Here is a 22,799-nt window from a genome sequence, read left to right on the forward strand (position 1 = left end):
TCATCACGAAAGACATTCTCCGGTATAGCTTTGAGATCCGAGGTGCATGCTGTGTGGATCCCCTCTGTCGTCTCAAAATGTTTGCCTTTCATCGGCCTTTTCAGGCAAGGAAATAAAAAAGTCCGGGGGGTCTACAATTGGGCTGCAAGGCGGTATGCCGGCCTTGGTTAGATAGCTTTTCACAAGAAAGATGGCCGTCAGTGAGCACTTTTGGGACCATCTTCGCACACACCTTGCACATGTTGAAGTGCTCCGTCACAATGTCATTAACCACAGATTTTTGATAAATTTAATATCCGGACAATTAAACGACTACTTAGTCGACGGTCTGAGTAAAAAACTTTGCGCACACGAGTCACATTGTCGTGGTCTCCCAGCATGGTCTTCATCCGCGACCTCTTCCCGGCCCTCCAAAAAGGCCTGGTGCCACCGAAATATACCAATTTTTGCTAAAGCAACATCTGTGTAAGCCTGCTTGATCATATCAAACGTCGCTGTCGCAGATTTACCGAGTTTCACCCAGAATTTAATCGCGTACCTCTGCTCTAACGAACGCTGCGTTGTCGGCTTGCACCAATCACAGAAACACGTCGCGCGAAAATGTTTGTCCTGACTGTCCAGGTGCTCGGCGGCAACTGACCAGTCACTTGTTTGTTAGCTAGGAACGCCTTCTACCGAATCCAGTCGTTGCGCGCACGCTCCGAAATACAGTCGCGGCGGAAGAAAATTAGTACTATTGCCTTTCAGACAAACCTTGTATTTATTTCCAAAGAGTTTTTTTTATGAAAATCCCAAAGAAGTTTATATAAATAAAATAATATTCGCTAAATCCAGGTTACGTTGGTGGATTTAGAGAATTTGTTTTTTTTTTTATATAATTTCTAATCTCAAAATAACGCGTCGAATCTTCTCTTTCAAAACGTCAATCGTCTCGGGCTTATCTGTGTAGACAAGCGACTTCACATAATTCCACAAAAAATTGTGAAGCCTACGACACAGGCCCACCACAAGAGTTAATGCGCTCACCAAAAGTTTCCTTTAACAAATTGTTAGAGCCAAAAGATTGTTCACGTCAACTCCATCCTCCAATTCAGGCACAAAAAAGTCATTAGTCATGGCGCTATAGCGTTCCTCATTGACTGTATAATTATGGCCGGCTTCATTTTTGAAGAAATAGGAAGCAATGATTCCATTTGCCCATAGAGCACAATAAACAGTGGCTTTTTGAGGATGTTACGGCATCTCAATAATGGCTTGGGATTGTCATCATTCCAAATGCAACAATTTTGCTTAGTAACGTATCCATTCAACCAAACGTGAGCTTTTCAAAGCAGAACAAATTTTTCATTTGAAAACGTTGCTAAGTTTGTATATTATGAAATGGCAAACCCAAATATGTAAGTATAAATCAAGTATCAGCCGTTAAAAAAAAACTTCGAAAAAAGTATTGCCTCATTGAAAACCGCACGTCTAAAATAAACACCATGCATATTCATTTTAAATATATGAAATCGACTAAAGCTTTTCCCAGTATAATTAAATTTATTTAAAATTATTTAATATTTCATTTAATCTCACTTTCACTTCATTTTGTTTGCTATTTGATCCTCCTCATAACAGATAATTTTTATATTAAATTAAATTAAATTTGTTTATCATTTGTTGCCAAAATCTCATTATTGAAAACTAATTCCACATCCCTCTTCCCCCAGCGTCCGCAAACAATTCAACGTTCACCACGCCCACTCAACAAATACTCGCACAACATATTGCTGCATGTGAACGCCTTCGTGTGCAAGTTTCAAGAGGACTCCGATCTGCTCTTCACACTATTCGATGGTGAATCACACAAGCCGATAAGCGAAAATTATGTCGTCAAATGGTCGCGCACCGGCATTGCACGTGATATCGATCAATTCGATAATAATCGTGTACTCTTCACCGATCTCAGCAAAACCGATCTGAATATACCGAAAATGTATCTGGTTTGTTATGCGATACGCATTGGTGCCATGGAAATGAAGGAGCATGACTCGAAACGAGCCAGTATAACCACAGCAATGCTAACGGCATCAAGTAAAAAGCACTCACAACTCTCGATCAGTTCGAGTGGTTCGTTCAATAGCACCGAGTATATAATGCGGCGACCATTTGGTGTCGCCTGCAAAGATCTCACCCCCATATTACATAAGCCGGAAGACTTCCGTGGCAATTTGGATTTGCCATTCATGTTGTGCGAAAAGGACACGCTAGATGGCACGCTGCGCAAATTGATCGCTAATAAGGATATCGGCAAGATCGATTCGAAAATGGCCGTCACCATTGAGGTGTTGCAGGGCGATATTAAACAGATCAAAGAGGATTTTCCACGTTTGCTACACACAAATGTGCCGTTAGCGCGTAAAATGGGTTTCCCCGAGGTAATATTGCCCGGCGATGTACGTAACGACTTGTATTTGACGCTTTGTGGTGGTGAATTCGCGCGCATTGCGAAAACATCGGAAAAGAATGTCGAGGTGACAGTGTATGTGTGCAATGAACAGGGACAAGTGGTGCCCGGTGTGATGAGCATCGGCGCGGGGCATCCACCCATTGATGAATACAAATCCGTGGTGTATTATCACGACGATAAGCCGAAGTGGCTGGAAACATTCAAGGTGCGTGCATAATTATTGTTAAGCAACTTTTCGTATTATAATTCATATTTTCATAACTTTATTGCAATTTTAGATACATGTGCCGATAGACGAATTCAAGCAGTGCCATCTGAAATTCATTTTCAAACATCGCAGCTCCAACGAACAAAAGGACAAATCGGAGAAGCCTTTCGGCTTGTCGTATGTGAAGCTGATGCAGGACAACGGCACGACAATCCTGGCAAGTCGATACGAGTTATACTCAGTTAATATAACGGGATAATATATTTTATTTTTTACTCTGCATATTAACAGCAAGGCCAACACAATCTGGCCGTATACAAGATGGACCACAAAAAGTATGATAAGAACAATGCCAATGTTTACATGGAATTGCCTTCGACGGTTGGTGAATTGCAGGGCACCAAGCCATCGCTGGGTGGTTTGTCGCTGTTTCCCAAGGATCAACTCACAATTTGCGTTAATCTCTGCAGTACAAAACTGACACAAAGCGGTAATTGTCATGAAATTAATGTAAACACATGTACAGGGTGGTCCATAAACAGTGAATTTATTCCTAAGAGCAAATATTCTAATTTTTGATGGTTAACAATTTCATTTATATGTATAGTTCGAGTAGTTTCGAAAAACATTAAGATTTTTTTTACGATTTCGTGCTCTTAAAAATGATCTGACTTCACAAAAGATCTATCACTAACGAATCAGAGGTTTGATTCGTTCTGATGAAACTAAATATGATCTAAGCCGTCGTTTTCATTTGCCTTATAAATGAACATGCCTCCTCTGATCAGGCAGCATTTCAATATTTTTGATAAAAGAACGTTACATTAATGATTTTGGGCAAACACCCTGTATATTTTTTGTATATTTGAATTTCATTTATTTAAACCTATGATATTATAATTTTTTTATTTTACTCCCACTATTTTAAGTGAGCCTCTTGGGTTTGCTAAATTGGTCTGCGCATAAGGAAACACTGGAGGAGTCCTTGAATGCGCTTTCGAATGTGCCCGGCGAAGAAGTGGTGAAATTTTTGCAGGACATACTCGACGCTCTATTCAATATTTTGGTAAAAAGCTTTAATTTTCCCGACTTTTGTGTTGCTTTTGTGACACTTAAAATCTATGTCGCTTCCGCAGGTTGAAAATGACGATCCCGAACGCTACGATCAGTTGGTCTTCATGAGTATTATACACTTAATCGAGACCGTATCCGATCTGAAATATCAACATTTCCTCACGGTATTGGATGTGTACATAAATGAGAGCTTCTCAGCGACGCTGGCTTATAGGTTGGTGGCGATTTCTTATTTTGCTCTTTATTTTATTAAATTATTTTTTTTCTAATAATATTTTTTTTTCTAAAATTTCAGTAAACTAATTAATGTGCTGCAAAAGAACATCCGCGAAGCCATCGAACCCAAAGAAAAGTCAGCCGATGGCATTGAGATCGAAGAGCGCGTAGAGGTGAAGCGTCTATATAAGACCACCAGATATCTGCATTATGTTATCAAGTTCGTTATACGTTCACGTGTGCTCTTCGCGGCCATCAATGGCAATTCGGATTATGATGATTTTGCCAATAAGCTACATGGTGCGTATCAACTTGCTTTTATTATAATAACATTTTTTTTATCTTTGGTGTAAGTATTATGTAACATAACCACATTTTACTAATATTACTAGAACTGCTGGAGATGTTTATCAAAATGATTGCCTGCCCCACCGATTTGTTGAAGTCCGAAGGCGCTTTGCTCAAAAATTTGCACATCATTGCCACGGATTTGATGGCGGTGTTCGACGAAGTGCGTCTAAGGTTTGTTTTACATTAATTTATACAAATATTTATTTAACTAATTTACTGTTATTTATATTTTCTTCTCCGGCAGTAATGTGATTGTCAATATCTTGCGCCAATTCCCACCGCGTCGCCTGACACAGTCCAAAATGGGTTGCATCAAGGACTTTGTCGATTCCAAACTGTTTCTCTCGCCGGACTGTCGCGCCGTGCTACTGCCCGTCTTTTGCAATCACATCAAAGATCGGCTCGAGAGCAAGGAAGAGGTATTTACATGCATTTTTAGTTTCCATTTTATTTATGTGTTTCGTTATTTCGTTTGCGTTTGTGTTTAATTTTATTGATGAATACTACTTTTCGCATAAGCAAAATACAAATTATAACATTGGCTCGCATAAGGTGTTCACATTTTGCCCGTTAACTTTAACATTGCCATACATAAATATGTGTGTTCGTTCATCCAAGTAAACTAATTACATGCGTTTACCTTTTACTCTTTTACTTTGCATAAGCTCATTTAAAAATTGAAAAAAAAAAAAATTAAAATACCAATTTTTCTTATTTTCCTGCAAGTTAATTTGCGCTAACCTTAATTTGTCACTAAAACGTCTTGCGCATAACGGTTAAAAATCATGAACAATAAAATACAAATAACATTTTAATACAACACTTCCATTATTACTCAAAAAATTATACGAAATTTCGACTTTGCAGCGTCAATGTTGTTAGTTTTGCGAGTTCAAATAGCTTTCGCAGGCATTTTTGAAACTTAACTGTATATATACTATATACTTTTTTAATGTGTAAAGTGTAATATTATAACTCGGCATTAATAGCGTATGATATTTGTATATTCGTATGTATATTAATTTAAGCATGTTTTGTTTTTGTTATATGTCCGTGTTTTGTGCCTGTTTTTTTCACGTTTTTTCAACTAGTTTATTACGCATTTTTGATTGGCATGTTTAGAGAGTGCACTAATTTTAAAATTATTTTTGAAAAAACACGTTTTCGATTTGTTTTTAAATATACCATATATAATTTGTATGTATTTTTAATAAAATACTTGTAAATGTTTAGTAGTTGTTTCACAAATGTGCTATCGACATACATATGTATGTATATAGGCGCCCACTCTACTTCAGTGGAATGTAAAATACAGTTAAAAATAATAATGTTATAATATTTTAAACGATTTAAGTAGGGGTGGTTTATTCATGTGAATGCGAAATTTTTAATGGAAAACACTGTAAATAATAAATGGCAACTGCACAATATTACTATATGCACTGAAGTAACTGCGAGAAATAATGTCTGCCTAGGCTGGTGTTACCTAAATTAACAGAAATGAGAGGAAAGTGTTTAAGAATTCCTTTCACTCAATCTTTTTCATATTTATATACTAGATACAGAGTTATGTATATATAAATGATTAGGACGACGAGTTGAATTCAACGTGACTGAGTGTCCGTCCGTGCACATAGTTACATACATACGTAATATTTAAGTAAACTACTATAAATGAAAATCGGTAAACGTGTTCCTTGGCACCATAAGAGATTTGGTATTGTAGTTGGGCCGAATGGACACCAGAATCCACGCCACAAAATACCATTAACCTATAAAACGAAAATACCGATAGAGACCATAGTAGGTTGCGGTATATGATTTCAAAATGTTCAACAAGTGAACTCGGCCCGCCCCAAATAGATTTAATGTTCATATCTCACAAACTCCTAAAGCTGTATTTATCAAATTCGTTTAAAACAAATCATTTCGGCACATCCTACGACAATGTGAAAGTGGGTAAAATCGGTTGACAATCCCGTCCACTCTACATACCATATAACGATCATGTTGAAAACTACTGAAAATGCGATGACTCGCTAACTAAATACGTAAAAAAACATTCAATTTCAACTCACTAACTAAATACGTAAAAAAAAAACATTAAAATTCACATTCTATATTATACGGAAGGGCTTCATTGGAGTTCGAGTAAAAATTGGTCAAAGGGCGTGGCACCTCCCACTTTTAGGTGAAATTCTATGTCTCAGGAATAAATCTAAAAATTGTCGAAATCGGATCATAACTTTTCAAGGCCTCAGATCCGAATATATGGACCCCAATGCCTATGTTTGTTTTTTTTTCTGAAAAAATGTTTGTGGTAATGAAATTAATTTTGGAAATTTTTAATATTGTAGATACACGTTTAAATGTGCAGCTTTTGAAAGTTTAACTGTTTAATATAAGTCTTTACGGCCTCTTTTTACGAACAGCTTCGCGCAAACGACGCATAGCACCCAAATTGTATTGTATGGAACGTCTGCTCCATTGTCGTCGATTCGGGAATCGGGTTCACCATCTTTTGATGTTATGCCTTGACTGCCATTCAGCAGACTGGGGAAGTGTTCCCTACATGGAGTTCTACAGGAGTATACTATTGATTCGTTTTCATTGGGGGCGTTTTTTTCGTGCCGGGTCTCAAACTCAGCGCACAACCCTAAGTAGGGATGGTTCGCCTTCTCACTTTGCCTCGCCTTCAAAGGGATGTTTTTTGGCTACCCAGAGGTTACTTGGTTTAATACCGTAAATCGTGGGCTGTTTCAGCCATATGTAAAAGAATCGTTTCTGGCTACTCCCAAGTGAATGGCGATTAGAGAACTTTCCTCACATGACTCCATTGAATAATCTCACTCATCGTAAAAATCTTTATCTATCTATGTACTTCAGAAAGGGGTCAAACCACGTCAAGTGATCCAGGAAATTTCCCAATATCACCGATTTTGAAAATTAGCAGTTCATTAGGTTCGCATACTCCCTGATATAAATATTTCGTCAAAATTCTTTTTTTTTAGAAATTTAGAGGACGATAAAATTGTAAAATTATTTTCTCAGAAACTACTACAGATAAATCGTTGAAATTTTGTGAAGTCAAAAAAAAATGTTCGTGCTATATCATAAATATTTTTTCATTGTCCTTTTGTTTAAATACTAATAATTTACATTATTTTTTGTTAAACAATTAAAATTTTATAAGTGTTCTGCTAAAAAAAATTTAAAAGTATACAAGTATGACACAACTGCATAATCTGCAAAAAAATTTTGTTCATTCATACCGTTCTAAAGACATTGAATTTTTTGTCCCCCTTCCCCTCTTAAAACGTATGACACATCCGTTGTTGCGCAATGCGCTTATACTTTTCTTGCCGCACAGATGTCGGGAGCTTACGATTCCTAATGAACTGCTAATTTTCAAAATCGCTGATTTTGCCAATTTTTCCTGGATCACTTGTCGTGGTTTGACCCAAAGGCTAGTTATTTTTTTATGTGATATTTGACACAGATGTCATTGACAGGCATATGAACATAGAATTATTTCGACGAATGGGGTTTTGCCCGAAATTCAAAATAAAAAGTCTTACTATTTTTTACCCACACATATGTACATATGTAAATGCAATTTGATTTCGCAATATTTCCCTTAATATACTCTACCACCGCCCTAGCGTGTTTGGTTGGTTCCACAATGGCTTTTCTGTCGGCTATAAGCACTCCCAAATAAATATGTATGTATGTATATGTGTTAAATTACATTTTATGTTAATTCCGAATATTACAATAAGCATAACCGAAAGCAGTATTTGATCGAAGGATTATAATTTTTAAAGTTGTCCATGTCAGACATAGGAATTTTATTAGGAAATAATTTTTTTTATAAAGTTATAATATTAATGCTATCATATGTAAGTCTACTTAAAGACTTTTGGATTTATTTGTTATTACTTTTTTATTTATTTTTAATTTTTTTTTAATATTTTTTTTTTAATATTTCTTTTTTATATTTTTTTCTTTTAATTTTTTTATTGTTTTCGTTTTTAAATTATTATTAAAATTTTTTCTTTTTTAAATCAATTTTTTTTTTTTTCTATTTATTTTAATTTAATTTTTTTTTTTTTCATTTTTATATTTTTTATTTTTTTTTTTTTTTTCATTTTTATTTTTTTTTTTTTTTATTTTTTTTTATTTTTTTTTTTTTTTTTTTTTTTGTTTTTTTTTTTCATTTTTGTTTTTATTTTTTTTATTTTTATTTATTTTTATTTTTTTGTTACAATTTTTTTTCATATTTTCTTAATTAATTTTTTTCATAAAATGTTATAACTTTTAGTTCAGGTATGTCCCTTATCAGATAATACAACATATATCAAGTATATCTGACTAGATTTTTCATTTAATTCCTTAGAGTCTCCGTTCCACTCATATTTGGGGTGTAAATGTTTTTGTTTTATGTTTTATCTGCGTTGTTTGGTGTAGTTGTTGTGCACGCAGTATAGTGTATGTACTCTAGCAAAATCACATTATCACTTAACACATAGCTACATACATATATACATATGCACATGTGTGTGTGTAGTTAATTGTGTCTTCACGGTTGCCATCACCCATCAGCATCACCGATATATCACAATATTAAATCTAAATTTTACTCAAAAATCGCATACTCATTTCTCACATGCATCCATGTTACTCATACATACATACGTATTTCATACATAAAAATACTCATATAATTCATTCATAAATCTTGGTTGTAGTTTCTCCATTCATTTACGTTTTCGTTTGTGTGCATTTTTTTTAAATAACTAGTAACTAGACACAGACTTTCTTATTAAGTCTCCAATAGTACATACACAGTTAGCGGCGATAATAAAAACGTCACACTTCTTCATTGGAATGTTCACCGCACTTTAATAAATATTTCTAATGTTAACAAATTTTTTGTTGTATTTTTTTAATTTTTCGTTTTTAGCTAAAAATTTTCAGTTTCTTAAAGAAAAAACTACAATTTGCATTAAGGTGTGTCACTAATACACACGCACATATACATACTAGCACTTGGTGCGCTCAAAAAATCACAGAAATCCTTTTTCAAAGTAACTGACTCACACACAAACATACAAACATGCACACAACTACACTTTCCTCTATATATTTCTGTACATTTCTTTTTTTTTATATAAATATATATGCAATACATCACTTGTTTTGTTTTTGTTTTCCGTTTACCACTCGTTCGTTAATCTATTTTGAAACACTTTTGTGTATTATTCGCTTTCTGCAAAATGTTTGTGTATCGAATTGTCTAGGGTGACTCGAAATCTGATATATGGCAACAAGAAAAGAATCTCTCGAAAGCAGCTAAAGTCCTCGGACAGTTAAAATCACATCTGCACACGCGTGAAACAACTGCCAAACAAAAGGTAAAAATAAAAACAACAATAAATTACTAAATACGAAAAGCAATAAATTAAAACAACAACCACCAACAGCTAAACATAAAAACAACAAAATTAAATTGAATTAAACACGGATATACATTTAAGTCATAGGGAAAATCAACAAGCGCAACAACAACACCACCAGCACACGCGCGTTTGCGTCCAGCAGCACACAGCCAGCAGGTGTCCAGTGGGTGGTTGTGGGTGCATTTATGCACTACTTTCGTTTTTTTTTGTTCTTTTTTTCTTTTCTTTTCGAAGGTGTGTCATGTGTGCGCTTAAGCTTATATTGTAACTCCATTACACTTTGTTTGTACTTTTCATTTATTACCGTTCAATTTAGTCGTAGGCGTGTTTGTAAGTGTGTAAGTCCACTTTTCCTCACCACACAAGCAAACATACATATATACAAACATACGTAAAAAAATATCGTAAACAACAGGAAATTAAGCTTTAGCAGTAGTACACACATACATATAAACACACTTCTATCAGTAAATGTGAATTGTGGCACTTGACGAGGTTATTTTGACTTTTTTTTAATTTTAATCCCCAACAACACTCAGCAAGTGTCAGCTTTATGGTAAACCATCGAGTAATCAATGCCGAATGCTTTTAATACACATATACATACATACTTATGTATCTAGCGCATAATATTTTGTTACATTGTCTTTAGCAGCTTATTATAATCCACAGTTATAAGCATTAAAGCAAAAATATATTATTTCTTAAATTTGTTTTGTCAGCCTAGTATTTTATTTAAACTGTGCTTACGTGTTTTAGCGCTTAATTAATTAGCTGTAAGTGTTATAAGTCGTGTTTAACTTTGAAAAGTGCTTAAGTAGTGTTATAAGAATTTTCAAAAATTGCTACATATTTGAATTTATATTTCTAAACAAACTTAGTAGCTCTTCGAAAACAATTTAGTATTAATTAAGTGCAGCAAATTTATATTAGAAGGACTCAATTTTTTTTTATATGCAAGTATGCAGATATCTGTTACTACGTAGTAGCAGCTCTTAAAAAGCTTTGAATAGTTTAGTTAGTTGTTTTTTATAATTATTTACATTGTCATGTATATTTTTCTACACCATTATAAAGCTGAGATTTCAGTACAGAAGTAGTCTATCGACTTAGAAAAGCATATATTTTGACGTGCGAATTTTCGATTGAAAATTAGACTTCTTTTCCGATATTAAGAATTAATATTAATTAAGACAAAATAGAGAGAAAAAATAAATATTTTATATCAAAGGACATAAAAAGGTTGGTTTACCTCAAATTTTTTTGGAAGACTAAAGCCTCGAATATTTGAACTTTTTACATCAATTTTGAGGTTAGGTAAATTTTTTTTTGAATTTTTACATCAATTTTCGGGTTGGGTAAAAAGTATTTGAATTTTTTACATTAATTTTGAGGTTAGGTAGAAAGGTTTTTGAATTTTTACATCAATTTTTAAGTTAGGTAAAAAAGTGATAACAAAAAAGTTGTACGTCCTAGCTTTTTTATTAGAGACCTTATATATACAGGGTGGATCACGAATCGTGCTGCAAAAAGAAAACGTAATAGCTTTTTTATTACATTTACAATACTTTTATTTATTTATTTATTTTCTTTTGGCAAAGCAAATTTTATTTTATTTTATTTAATTAATTATTTTTAAAAATTACACTGGCCTACAAAAAAATTTTTTTGGTTTGGTGCAGCTCTGTGCGCATCAGTAGTCGGTATAGTAAGTAGGATGAACCACATTCTCGCTACTAGATGTCAGCTGATAGCTCTAGTTTACCTACAATTCTTATTTTAATTTCCCCGTATTCTATGTATGCAAGCACTTGCCAGCCACCGCATCGCGCATCACTCATACGCCCTGGCATACACTAAGTAATGTAAGCTTGCATGGTACTGTCCTGCATGAAGTCAGCCGTTTCAAATATTGGCTTCTGGCAATTTATGTGAATAAACCAATTACACTGGCCTACAAAATTTTTTTTTGGTTTGGTGCAGCTCTGTGCGCATCAGTAGTCTGTATAGTAGGTAGCATGAACCACCCGCTACTAGATGTTTTTTTCTTCTTTCTTATGAACAAGAGCTGATATGGAAAATGTGACTTGTTCTCTCGTATCAACTCACAAAATACATCCAAAATCAAGTATCAAATCTTAGACACCAAAATGAGTGTAGGCCAGTGTTATGGACAGTAAATGACCACAGCCACACATATGCGATACCTAATTAAAAAATTATTTATTGTGGCCTGAAAAGTTGAAGTCGATATTGGCTCAGTTATCGATTCAAAGGACTGCTTCAATTCAGTCAAATTTCTGTGGTTTGTTTAGTACATCTCTAGCCTGAAATGGCCCCATAAAAATGTTTGGTACAGACAAATCAAGTAATCTTGGGGGGGCAGCGATCTTGATATTAATTTGTTTTAAAATTTTCGTTGGAGCTCCACAATAACCGGTCTGACTATGTGTGCAGCTACTCCATTTTGCTGTAACCAAACGCCATTGAAAGCGATACAGTTGTCTGCGCCGAACTCATTGAACATCTTTAAATAACGGTGCCCATTGTCAGTTACTTCAAAGAAGTCGGCAATACACCTTGATGAAACTGCGCACCACACAGTGACTCCTTCTGGGTGAAGTTTCGCTTCGTAGATTATTTCTGAATTTGATTCACTCCATCTACGGCAATTTTGCTTGTTTACATTTCCGTTTAGATCAAAGTAGTCCTCATTAGACATAAACAGGCAATTTATCAAGTTATTGTATTTTTCGGCCATTTCAATATTTTTTTTTTTTTTTTTTTGCAAAATCAGAGGGTTTGACCGGCTTGTTATTTGAACTTTTTACGGAAACAATCTATTCAAGTTGCGAGTCGAAACACTTGGATTTGCCTGAATTGACGATGCAATATTTCCAGATTCGGCGAACATGTTTACCAATCTCATGGTCCATCTACTCGGGGGCCAAATTGACAAAAACATGGTGCCGCTGCACTATCCAAACACTCTTTTCCTTATCTCAAGTATTAATTAAAAAAAAAACTGAAATAATAACCTGTCCAATAAAAAAATGTCAATAACTCACACAGAAAAAAAGTTATTATGGTTTGATTTTGTAGCGCGATCCGTGCGCCACACTGTATATGATCGGCATGATGATCTGAGTCGAATTAGCCATGCCCCTCTGAGTGTCCGTATGTATATAAATATGCTAACAACTCCCTCATTTTTTGAGATATCATTCTTTTCTCTCCAAGAAGCTGCTTATTTGCCGAAACCGCCGATGTTGGACCACGATTGCATATAGTACAAACTGATCCATTCTCATGCAATCCTTGTACAGAAAATTTTTTATTTGACGAGATATCTTTTCACGAATTTTGACGTGGATTATCGTCCAAGTCAACGAAACGATTAAAGTCAAGTTCTTGTATGGATTTTTTTTATTTGTGAAGAGCATTATAGTTTCGGTGCAATCAAAGTTCACGTTCTTACATTTTTATTATTTTGTTCAATTTTATTCTTTCACAGATGGCAACGCTTTTCTATAATGAAAAAATTCCGCAAAAAATTGCATTGGATTATAATTAGTGCATACTTTATAATATTATATTTTTCGGTTAGTGGCAACTTTATTACAAAATCTCCCAAATTAAATATTTATATAAATATTTCGAATGACTTTTTTTAGTGTTTATGAGGACAAGCAATTTTTATATTTTCATTAATTTATAATTTTTGATAGGTGGCAACTCTATGTCAACACAGCCATGAAATGTCTATAGTTGTTCAACATTATTCATGTTTTTACAAATTTACATAATAATTGAGAGCCATTATGTGAAATTTTAGGTTATGTTGAATATGCAACAAATTTAGAGAAACGATAAAATAAAAACTTAATTATAATAATTATTATTAAGGAACACGAAATTAGAAAGATATTTTAAAAATAAGATAAAAAAACTCTTTTAAATAAATATAAATACCAAGCGCTTAAAGTTAGGTTATATTTAACTGATTTTTATTCGTCAATAATTTACCAATATTAAAATTGCTTTCTTCGCCATTTCAACTCTCGCAACAGGTTAACGAATGCATCGTCATCATGAACAATATACTGCGTCTGCTGTACCGCAAGGACATCGGCAAGACACACAACGATGTGCGCGACATAATGCTCATCCTGCTGCGCACCATAATCAAAACCTCGCACGCACTCGATCGCGAAAATCAATTGGTTGGCAATTTGGTGGCCATCATGTTGGGCATACTGCAGCGCATGGATGCGGCACATTACGAAATCTTCGTATGGCATTTGAACAGTCGCTTCGAGCTGCAGGACTTCATTATCGAAATATTGCTCGTTTTCGAGGAGCTCGTGTCGCCACATCAGAAGCCAGTATTTTCGCGTGATTGGATGGATATGATTATGCATCAGAATACCGTTATATTGCGTTCATTACAACACATATCGGTTGTGATCATCGATCACTTCTTCGATCCATTCGAGAAGCAAGTCTGGTCGAATTTCTTCCAATGCTCGATAGCATTCCTCATACAATCACCGTTACAATTGAACGATTTCAACGATAATAAACGACAAATCATATTTGCACGTTATCGTGATATACGCAAGGACACAGCGCAAGAGATACGCAAGATGTGGTTCCAATTGGGCGAACACAAGCCGAAATTCGTGCCACAACTAGTGGAGCCGATACTCGAAATGAGTATGATACCCGAGGTGGAATTGCGCAAGGCCACCATACCGATATTTTTCGATATGATGCAGTGCGAGTATTACAGCTCGAAAATGCTGCCGAACAGCTACGGCGATACGAAACGCAACAATGCGCATTACAAAGCGAACTTTAACGAATTCGAAACGGAAATGATTGAGAAGCTCGACATATTAATCGGAGCAGGTGAGTAACCAGAAATTTTCTACAAGACTACAATTTTGTAATAAAAATTATTGAATTTAACCTTTTTTTGTTATGCCGTAAACGTTTATTAAAAATTACGGTATTGAAAAAAAAAATTATACCCGAAATCTGGTTTAAAAACCAGATTTTTATTTTTTGAATAAAAAATTTCACAACCCCGATTTTCTATAAATATAAAATATGCTGACATTCATTTAACTACATCGTTTGCAGGCAAAGGCGACGCCGAGTACAAAGATCTCTTCCACAGCATACTGCTGGAGAAATGTCAGGCGCACAACACGCTCAACATAGAGGGCACCAAATTCGTGAACATGGTGACGAAACTCATTGAACGTCTGCTCGAGTATCGCTGCATCATACAGGACGAGAGCAAAGAGAACCGCATGGCTTGCACATTTTCGCTCTTACAATTCTATTCGCAAGTGAATCGCAAAGAGATGTACATACGTTATGTCTACAAGCTGTGCGATCTACATATGGAGTTCAACAACTGCACCGAGGCGGCCTTCACGCTCAAACTACACACTGAATTACTGCAGTGGAACGATACCGAGTTGTCGCCACTCTTGCGCTCACACCGCCATACGGCATGTCGCACGCATCGCGAGCTCAAAGAGGCGCTCTACTATGAAATCATCGACTACTTTGACCGCGGTCTGATGTTCGAATGCGCCATCGATATGTGCAAAGTGCTGGCGCAGGAGTACGAGAATGAAATCTATGACTATTTGAAGTTGGCCAAACTCTTGGTCAAGATGTCGCAATTCTTTGAGAAAATATTGAAAGAATTTCGCCACACTTCGGAGTATTTCCGTGTCTGCTTCTATGGTTTGGGCTTTCCGCGCTTTCTACAGAATAAAGCCTTTATTTTCCGTGGTGAGAACTACGAGCGTTTGAGTGATTTTTGCTCGCGCATTTTAGCGCAACATCCACAAGCGGAGCTCATGCAGACGCTGGAGTTGCCGGGTGAGGATATAACGCAGGCCGACGGACAATTCATACAGGTGAACAAAGTGGAGCCGGTAATGAATGAGAATTGCACCAAATTCGAGGGCAAGATGGTGTCGAGTGAAATCGTTAAGTATTTCACATCGAATAATGTGCAAAAGTTCCAGTTTTCAAGACGTTGCGAAAGCATTGGCGGCGGTCCGGATGATGTGCGCAATTTGTGGCTAGAAAGGATAGTGATGACGACAAGCTTTCCGCTGCCGGGCATACTCCGCTGGTTCCCCGTAACGGAAACAAAGAAATTCAAAGTAAGACGATAAATTAAAAAAAAAAAATTAATTTAAAATTTATTTACTAATTTCCTGGAACTTCAAATAACAGATTTCACCAATCGCTTTGGCCATTGAAACAATGAAAAAGACCAATAAGGAAATACGCGATCTGATTATCGAACATCGAAACGACGAAACATTGGATATAAAAACGTTGAGCATGAAAATCACCGGCATTGTCGATCCAGCCGTGATGGGCGGTTTCAGCAAGTATGAGAATGCTTTCTTGACTGACGACTATTTGGAGGATCACCTAGATGATAGGCATCTGGTTGAGGAGTTAAAGGATCTTATCGCTTCCCAAATACCGCTACTCGAGATCGGTAGTTTTACATTAAAAACAAAAAAAAACACATTAGTAAATTAACGCTCATTTAAACCCTCTTTAGCCATTACGCTGCATAAACACCGCGCACCGGACACTTTGAAACTCTTCCAAGAGCACATGGAGCAATGTTTCGCTGACATGCAGGCGAATGTGGAGGGCAAATATGGCAAGAAGGTAGGTTGAAATCGGCTATTATTTCAAATATAGTTTTTACACCCTGGAGGGTATAAAATAGTACGAAGTTTTTGTGCAGATATTTTCATGAAATATGGCATGGATTAAAGCAACGGTACATTCTCGGTTGAAATTGTTCACATTGGACCACTTTTTTTTTTATTTATGAAGCGTATTATAGCTTAGGTGCAACCGAAGCTAACTTTTTTTCTTATTTTTGTTTTTGTTTTTCTAATGGGTGTATTGAATTTTGCAGACTTGTGACTTGAAGTTGGATCGCGAGTCGGTGATTATGCGTCGCAATGGTTCCTTTTTGCCTGGCATGTTTGAGGGCAACAATCGCTTGTCAGAGACAAGCATGGGCTCTTCCGAGTAAGTATTAGCTATGAAGCTAAACGCAAATTCACAAATATACTATATATTTATATTATATTCGTTATATTCCCAAACGCAGTAGCGGCTTGTCGAAATCTACTTCCTCGGCACGACCACAAACCAGTTCGATAAAATCAACATTCGCGTTTAATTTCAGTCAAAGGTAACGCAGTAATGCAAATAGAAATAACTTGCATGTAACTGTAGCAAAAGTAGAAAACTAATTTGAATAACACTTACGTTATGAGTATCTAACCCAACCAAGCACGCACCATATAAATACAAATATATATCCTTATAAGTACATATATATGCACAACATACACAACTATAAGAAATTGCGGGTGACTGAACGTTATACTAATCAATTAAATTCCCCTTCTCATTTGTTCCTTATGCTCTGCATTTTTAGTTTAAAAATCTGATTGATTTAAAACAAATACTTTTATTTTATTATTATTATCTTTTGTTTTTTAATTTACCATAAATTATTTGATTTATAAACTTTAACATTTTCTAATTAAATTTTACATTTTAATTTTGTTAAATTTTCCTCACGGTTTCTGTTGTTGGTTTGATTTGTTTTTCACCATTAGTTTGCAATTTAATTTCTTTATTTTCCGATTTCCTATTTGGTTTTTTTTTGCTTATTTTTGCAATGTTCGCTTTTTCGTTTCCATTTTTCTCTCTTTCGTACCTCAACAACATCCACAACAATATCAACAGACCTAGCCTCGGCCATTCGCCCAGTACAAAAAGCAAGTCTAAAGAGAAAACGCCCTCAAAACGGCGCTCAATGAAAAAGGTTTGTGAAATTTGTTGCCTCGCTTGGTGGTTCCTTATGCCACGCGAATCATTTATAATTAATTTTGTATATGTTTTATGTCATAGTTGGATCGTGAAACGTTAAGTTTACCAGTAGCCAACAGCAAATTTTATACACAACCGTTGTCAACCATAACCTCAACGCCCGAACGGGAATCAATAACTTCAATAGCATCTATAACAAGCGCATCAAATACTTCCTTGACAGCCAAATCGCCGGATCCAAAAGTGTTGACACAAGAGGTGAGTGGAAATTACACATATAGCTCAATTAAAATAATGTAATTATGTATAATTAAACTAAAATAATTTAAAAAATGCCTTTATATCATATATCAGCTATCCAGAGCTGCTTGCGTTAAAACCAGACAAACTAGTTGAAAAAAAAACTTTTTTAAAATTATTTGTCTTGTTATACCATGAACAGGGTATATTAGGTTTGCCACGAAGCTTGTCACATCCAGAATCATCGGAGACCATGTAAAGTATATATATAATTTATCAGCGTGAGCAGCTGAATCGATTAACCTATTTCCGTTGCCACGACAGTCGGGTCTACGTAACCGGAACAGACCCGGATTTTTAGCCGGGCAACGACTGTCAACTCGTCAGAATTTTGTCGCTGCAGCAACAACAACATTAAGCTATGTTTGTCTGCATAAACGCGAACTAGTTCCTCAGTTTTTGAGATATCGAACTGTTAGTTTGCATTCGTCTTTTTCTCTCCAAGAAGCTACTCAATTCTCGGAAACACAGATACAGATCAAACTCAAGTCCTTGTATGAAAAACTTTTTTATTTGACAAGTTATCTTCTCGAAATTTAGTACGGACTATTGTAAGGCAACGCTACTAGCTCCGCATAAATTGTCCAGATCGAACTATTATAGCATATAGCAAACTGATCCATCAAACTATTGAAAATTTTATGCAAATAAAGGCTGCACCTGTAGAGGGTATAGCTTCGTTGCAACCGTTGTTAACGTTTTTTCTTGTTTATCCATTTAAAAATTAATTTTAAAAATTTTAAATTAAAAATCCATATTTCTCCAATGTCTATTAAAAGTTATTTCTTTATTTTAAATTTGATTTATATATATATTCTTTACACCTTAGTTAACGACAAAGCGTCCATTACGCTCAGAGAAAGAAAAGGAACGTCGCATGTCACGTCCTGCCAGTATAGCTACACCCACAACCGGCATGAAGGGATTCTCCAGTACAGATGTGCACTCGCTGTCAGGAGCTGACAGCAGTAATCGGAATTCAGTTGGTGAGTAAAGAGTTTACAAATTACTTATAGTAAAAGTGTTGTTCTTAAACATAGACAAATCGAAAATAAAGAAAAATAATTGAACATTTCGGATGGATGGGTAGATTATCGAAATGTCTACAAAAACAATTTGTGAAAAATGTGGCAAATTTATTGTCCGATTTTGGATACCAGCTTACCCAATGCTAATTTTAACAAAGTTTCCATTTGTTTTTTGTTTTGAAATAACGGTTTTAGAGTCAGCTTAGGCTCAGAATTCGGATTATGGTTATATGGGGCATAGAGCCTTTCATTTTACATTACGTTTTAACCTTCTGACTATTCTCATGTATGACTAATAACTAACATATTGATCAAGAATGTTCGGTTTATGGTATATAAGCCTAGAAAAATATAGATCGTTCTTGGAACATATTTATCTCATACCAGAGTGACTCTATACAATTTTATTTCGATGTCTTTATTTATGTTTAAATGAAAATTAATTAATCTGTTGAAAAATGTTTTATGCGAACTAGACTTGAACGAAGATTAATTCTAACTTTTCTCAAATATAAATTTTTTTAAAAGAGTGCGGTAACTCGTTTCTCTGTAAATTTTTAGAACTTATCTTTTTGTAAAATTATTTTACATTTCACAATTGTTTTAAGGGGTTAAAAATGAGCCTTTTTTTTCAAAAATTTTTTTCTCATATAAAAAATGAAATATTTTATTAGATTGTTTTATTGTTACAAACATACACCACTAACAAAGAAATTCTGAAACTTTTAGAAACAAAATATTTTAAACGCCGCCATTACGAAGCCATTTCCGGTGAGCCCTCGGAAAAAAAATGGGCCAGCGTTGGCAGGATAACTCCTTACAGGTTCTTCTAAATTGAAAAATACGCGTTTTAGTTAATACCTTAACTTAAAACTTGGTCGAAGGAAAACAAACTGAAAATTGAATTTTTGGCAGACATAAAAAAAAATGAAAATTTCGCGAAATTATTTTTCAAATTGTTGTAATCGAAAAAAACCTTTGTCCAAGTCTTTAAGAATTGTCTCCCCAAGATCTGTGTAAAATTTCATGAAGATCGGTTGAGTAATTCTCGAGAAATCTTGTCAACCGACTTCAAAAACGCAGTTTCGAGATGAACGCGTTTGAAGACGGCGCACTAGCTAGCCGCTAGGGCACAAGTTCTCAAGGCTGTATCATCGAAACTATTACTCAGTGTTGCAGAATTTAATAAGGCAATAAACAAAATTAAATTTTTTGAAACCCGTAAACCCATGTAATCCCTTAATTTTAAACTGGTAGGATAATCGACTTTTATTTATGACTTTGTGTTTTCAAAAATGTATATCAAATCCATAATTTGAATTAGTTAAATTTCTATTTTTCAGATACAACAGATTCCACATCGGAGGAGGATCTCATACCGCCACCACTACCAGCAAAAACACGTGACTCCACTGATTTTAGCAGTTTTACTTACAGCATGGACTTCCCCATACCGCTTGTTGGTCCCTACACACAAACCCTCGTGACGACCACGACGCAACACACCAGTATTTCAAATAGCTCTTACGAATATGTGGAGGCCAAAAATTTCGTGCTTACTGAAAAACGGCCACCAACACCGCCACCAAAACCCTCGCGCAATAGCAAACACATTCCATAACTTGTGGCTGGGCAAGCAATTATGTATGTATGACGTCCGAGTCCTGCTAAACGCGAAAGCGAAAATATTTAAAAAGTAATACAAAGCAGTAAAGTAATTAACGCTGTGAAAGTGAAGCCATAATCAAAATTGATATTTGTGTGCGTGTGATTGAGTCATTGATTGCTTGGCGGCTGCCGATTAAAAATAAGTGGTCAGTTGCCAGGCATACACCTGTAGAGCGCGCGCTGAGAAGAAGAGTAAGAACAATGAAGCCCGAACTAAAGGAATTGATGCGCTAACGCAGCAATACAAATAAATAAGTGCCAAAAATGTAATTTAAATAAAAATCATAAATAATTGTTTGGGTGTTGGCGTGCCTTTTGTCTGCCCGACAACCATGTACATAGCAACGAGCGCAAACGAGCGTGCGCTGGCACTCATTTGCCAAGCACACACACACGCATACTTTTGTGAGAACAAAACGAAAGCGTTTAGCGTTGATAGCAGCAATATATATATGTAATTTAATATAGTTAACGATATTAAGTTATTTCAGAGTTTTTATTGAACTTTGCGTTTCAGTTGTACAAACGTTTCGGCTTGAGAAAATTTCTTTAGTTATAACTACTTGTCTTCCTAACTTAACTAAATGCACATATAGGCAAGTAAGTCTTATTTACTTTACATATATATGTATATGTATATAATATACATGTGTATATGCATATTTATATGCATTTTATTTATTCTTTTTATAAATTAATTTAATTGCATGCCAATTAGGCACTTCGCTGCGTACAAAGTGCTCATCACAGCTGAGTTCATAATAATTTCGCCGTGAACTTTTAATATGTTCGTGTCTGTATTTATGTCTGCAGCAATTATGATTTAATTAGTTATAGTAAAACGACCACCATGAGCCAATTAAAGGTTTCAAACACACACACAACTGAAATTATCGCAACATAATTTCAGTATTCGTTGTTAACGAAGTCGAGTTGAAAGCGTGTTAAATGTATTTTTAAATAGTAAAAATTTACAAAAAGCATTTTTAATACGAAAATGAAACTAACAAACAAAAATATAGCAAAAATTGAGAAGCATTTGCACTTTTTTATAAAAATAATATATTCTTTGTTATGACTTATGACAGAAGTGCCACTTTATATCGAAAATTTTGTTATTCAAAACAAATAGAGACACTATTTATACATATTTACATGTACAACTATTTTGAAATGATACAAAAATCCAAAAAAACGAATTATATAACTTGATGAAATTAAAAAAAGTACCGTGAATAGCAAACTGCAAAACAACAAAACTGCAAATGTATGTAATTAAATAATGTAAGCCAGCATTTTATTTGTAAACTTTCGTTATTATATAGCAAAATATGTAGTAAATAGTTTTTAAGCAGCAGAACTTTTTTATTATCAATAAGTATATTTATGTATATGTTACGAACAGAGCGCGTTTTTAACACATTTATTGTGTACTTTATACACACATATGAAATAGCATAAAATTTACAATTTTTATAAAAGCAAAAAAAAAAATAATGTTAACGGTAAATAGGCCGACCTCTAGCGAAAGTCAACTTATTGCACTTATTTAATTTAATTTTATTTTACTTTACTGCGAAATGCAATTGTTAGTGTTGCCTTATCTTACAGACACAGACACACACGCGTATATGTGTGTGCGTGTGCATTTTTAATTTAACTTAATTAATCGCTTTATAGTATTTTAAAACTTATCATTCACAATCTACTCAAAAGTATCGCATAAGTTACTATTTAATTTCGTTTATTTGTCAATTTCTGCAATGACAACTCAATTACTACGTACATATATACCTAAATGGAATTTGGCATGCGCCGCAATCTTTGTTTAATGTAATTATTATTATTTTTTTAATTAATATGTTCACCAAAGATTTATTAAGATTCAATAAAATGTCAATTCACTTACAGGATAAACAATAAATATTTGAGTGTTATTGCGTGGAAGAAAATTACTTATTATAGTATGTATATCTTTTAAAAGGGTAAACTATTGGTCGGCTCATCAAAATGCTATAACTAACTGCTTATTGTTTCTTCCGTTATTTGATCATGCAAGTCTATTACATTTATACCAGTTGTTGTTCGATTCACACTCACTAATTATTAGCTTTTGGTATAACTGCTCGCTATTCTGCCTT

General features: G+C 34.7%; 1 protein-coding gene across 4 annotated transcripts in view; it reads left to right on the plus strand.

Moving 5' to 3' along the window:
* Positions 1-21,531, plus strand: part of LOC120780748 (dedicator of cytokinesis protein 1) — a 74,280-nt gene extending 52,749 nt beyond the window's left edge. For 3 of the 4 annotated variants that reach the window (XM_040113023.1, XM_040113061.1, XM_040113104.1), the window contains exons 6-24: positions 1,713-2,657; positions 2,731-2,877; positions 2,952-3,150; positions 3,590-3,726; positions 3,797-3,948; positions 4,030-4,250; positions 4,343-4,472; positions 4,546-4,720; positions 9,602-9,715; positions 13,831-14,671; positions 14,906-15,951; positions 16,025-16,298; positions 16,365-16,477; positions 16,734-16,849; positions 16,932-17,015; positions 17,579-17,657; positions 17,744-17,920; positions 18,792-18,948; positions 20,334-21,531. In XM_040113023.1, the coding sequence (XP_039968957.1) occupies positions 1,713-2,657; positions 2,731-2,877; positions 2,952-3,150; positions 3,590-3,726; positions 3,797-3,948; positions 4,030-4,250; positions 4,343-4,472; positions 4,546-4,720; positions 9,602-9,715; positions 13,831-14,671; positions 14,906-15,951; positions 16,025-16,298; positions 16,365-16,477; positions 16,734-16,849; positions 16,932-17,015; positions 17,579-17,657; positions 17,744-17,920; positions 18,792-18,948; positions 20,334-20,611 (5,385 nt within the window). In that variant the 3' untranslated portion in view covers positions 20,612-21,531. The remainder of the gene's footprint in view (positions 1-1,712; positions 2,658-2,730; positions 2,878-2,951; positions 3,151-3,589; positions 3,727-3,796; positions 3,949-4,029; positions 4,251-4,342; positions 4,473-4,545; positions 4,721-9,601; positions 9,716-13,830; positions 14,672-14,905; positions 15,952-16,024; positions 16,299-16,364; positions 16,478-16,733; positions 16,850-16,931; positions 17,016-17,578; positions 17,658-17,743; positions 17,921-18,791; positions 18,949-20,333) is intronic. The other variant, XM_040113148.1, reaches the window with a different exon arrangement.
* The last annotated feature ends 1,268 nt before the right edge of the window (positions 21,532-22,799 follow it).

This window comes from Bactrocera tryoni, chromosome 1, assembly GCF_016617805.1.
Source record: "Bactrocera tryoni isolate S06 chromosome 1, CSIRO_BtryS06_freeze2, whole genome shotgun sequence".
Classification (NCBI taxonomy): domain Eukaryota; kingdom Metazoa; phylum Arthropoda; class Insecta; order Diptera; family Tephritidae; genus Bactrocera; species Bactrocera tryoni.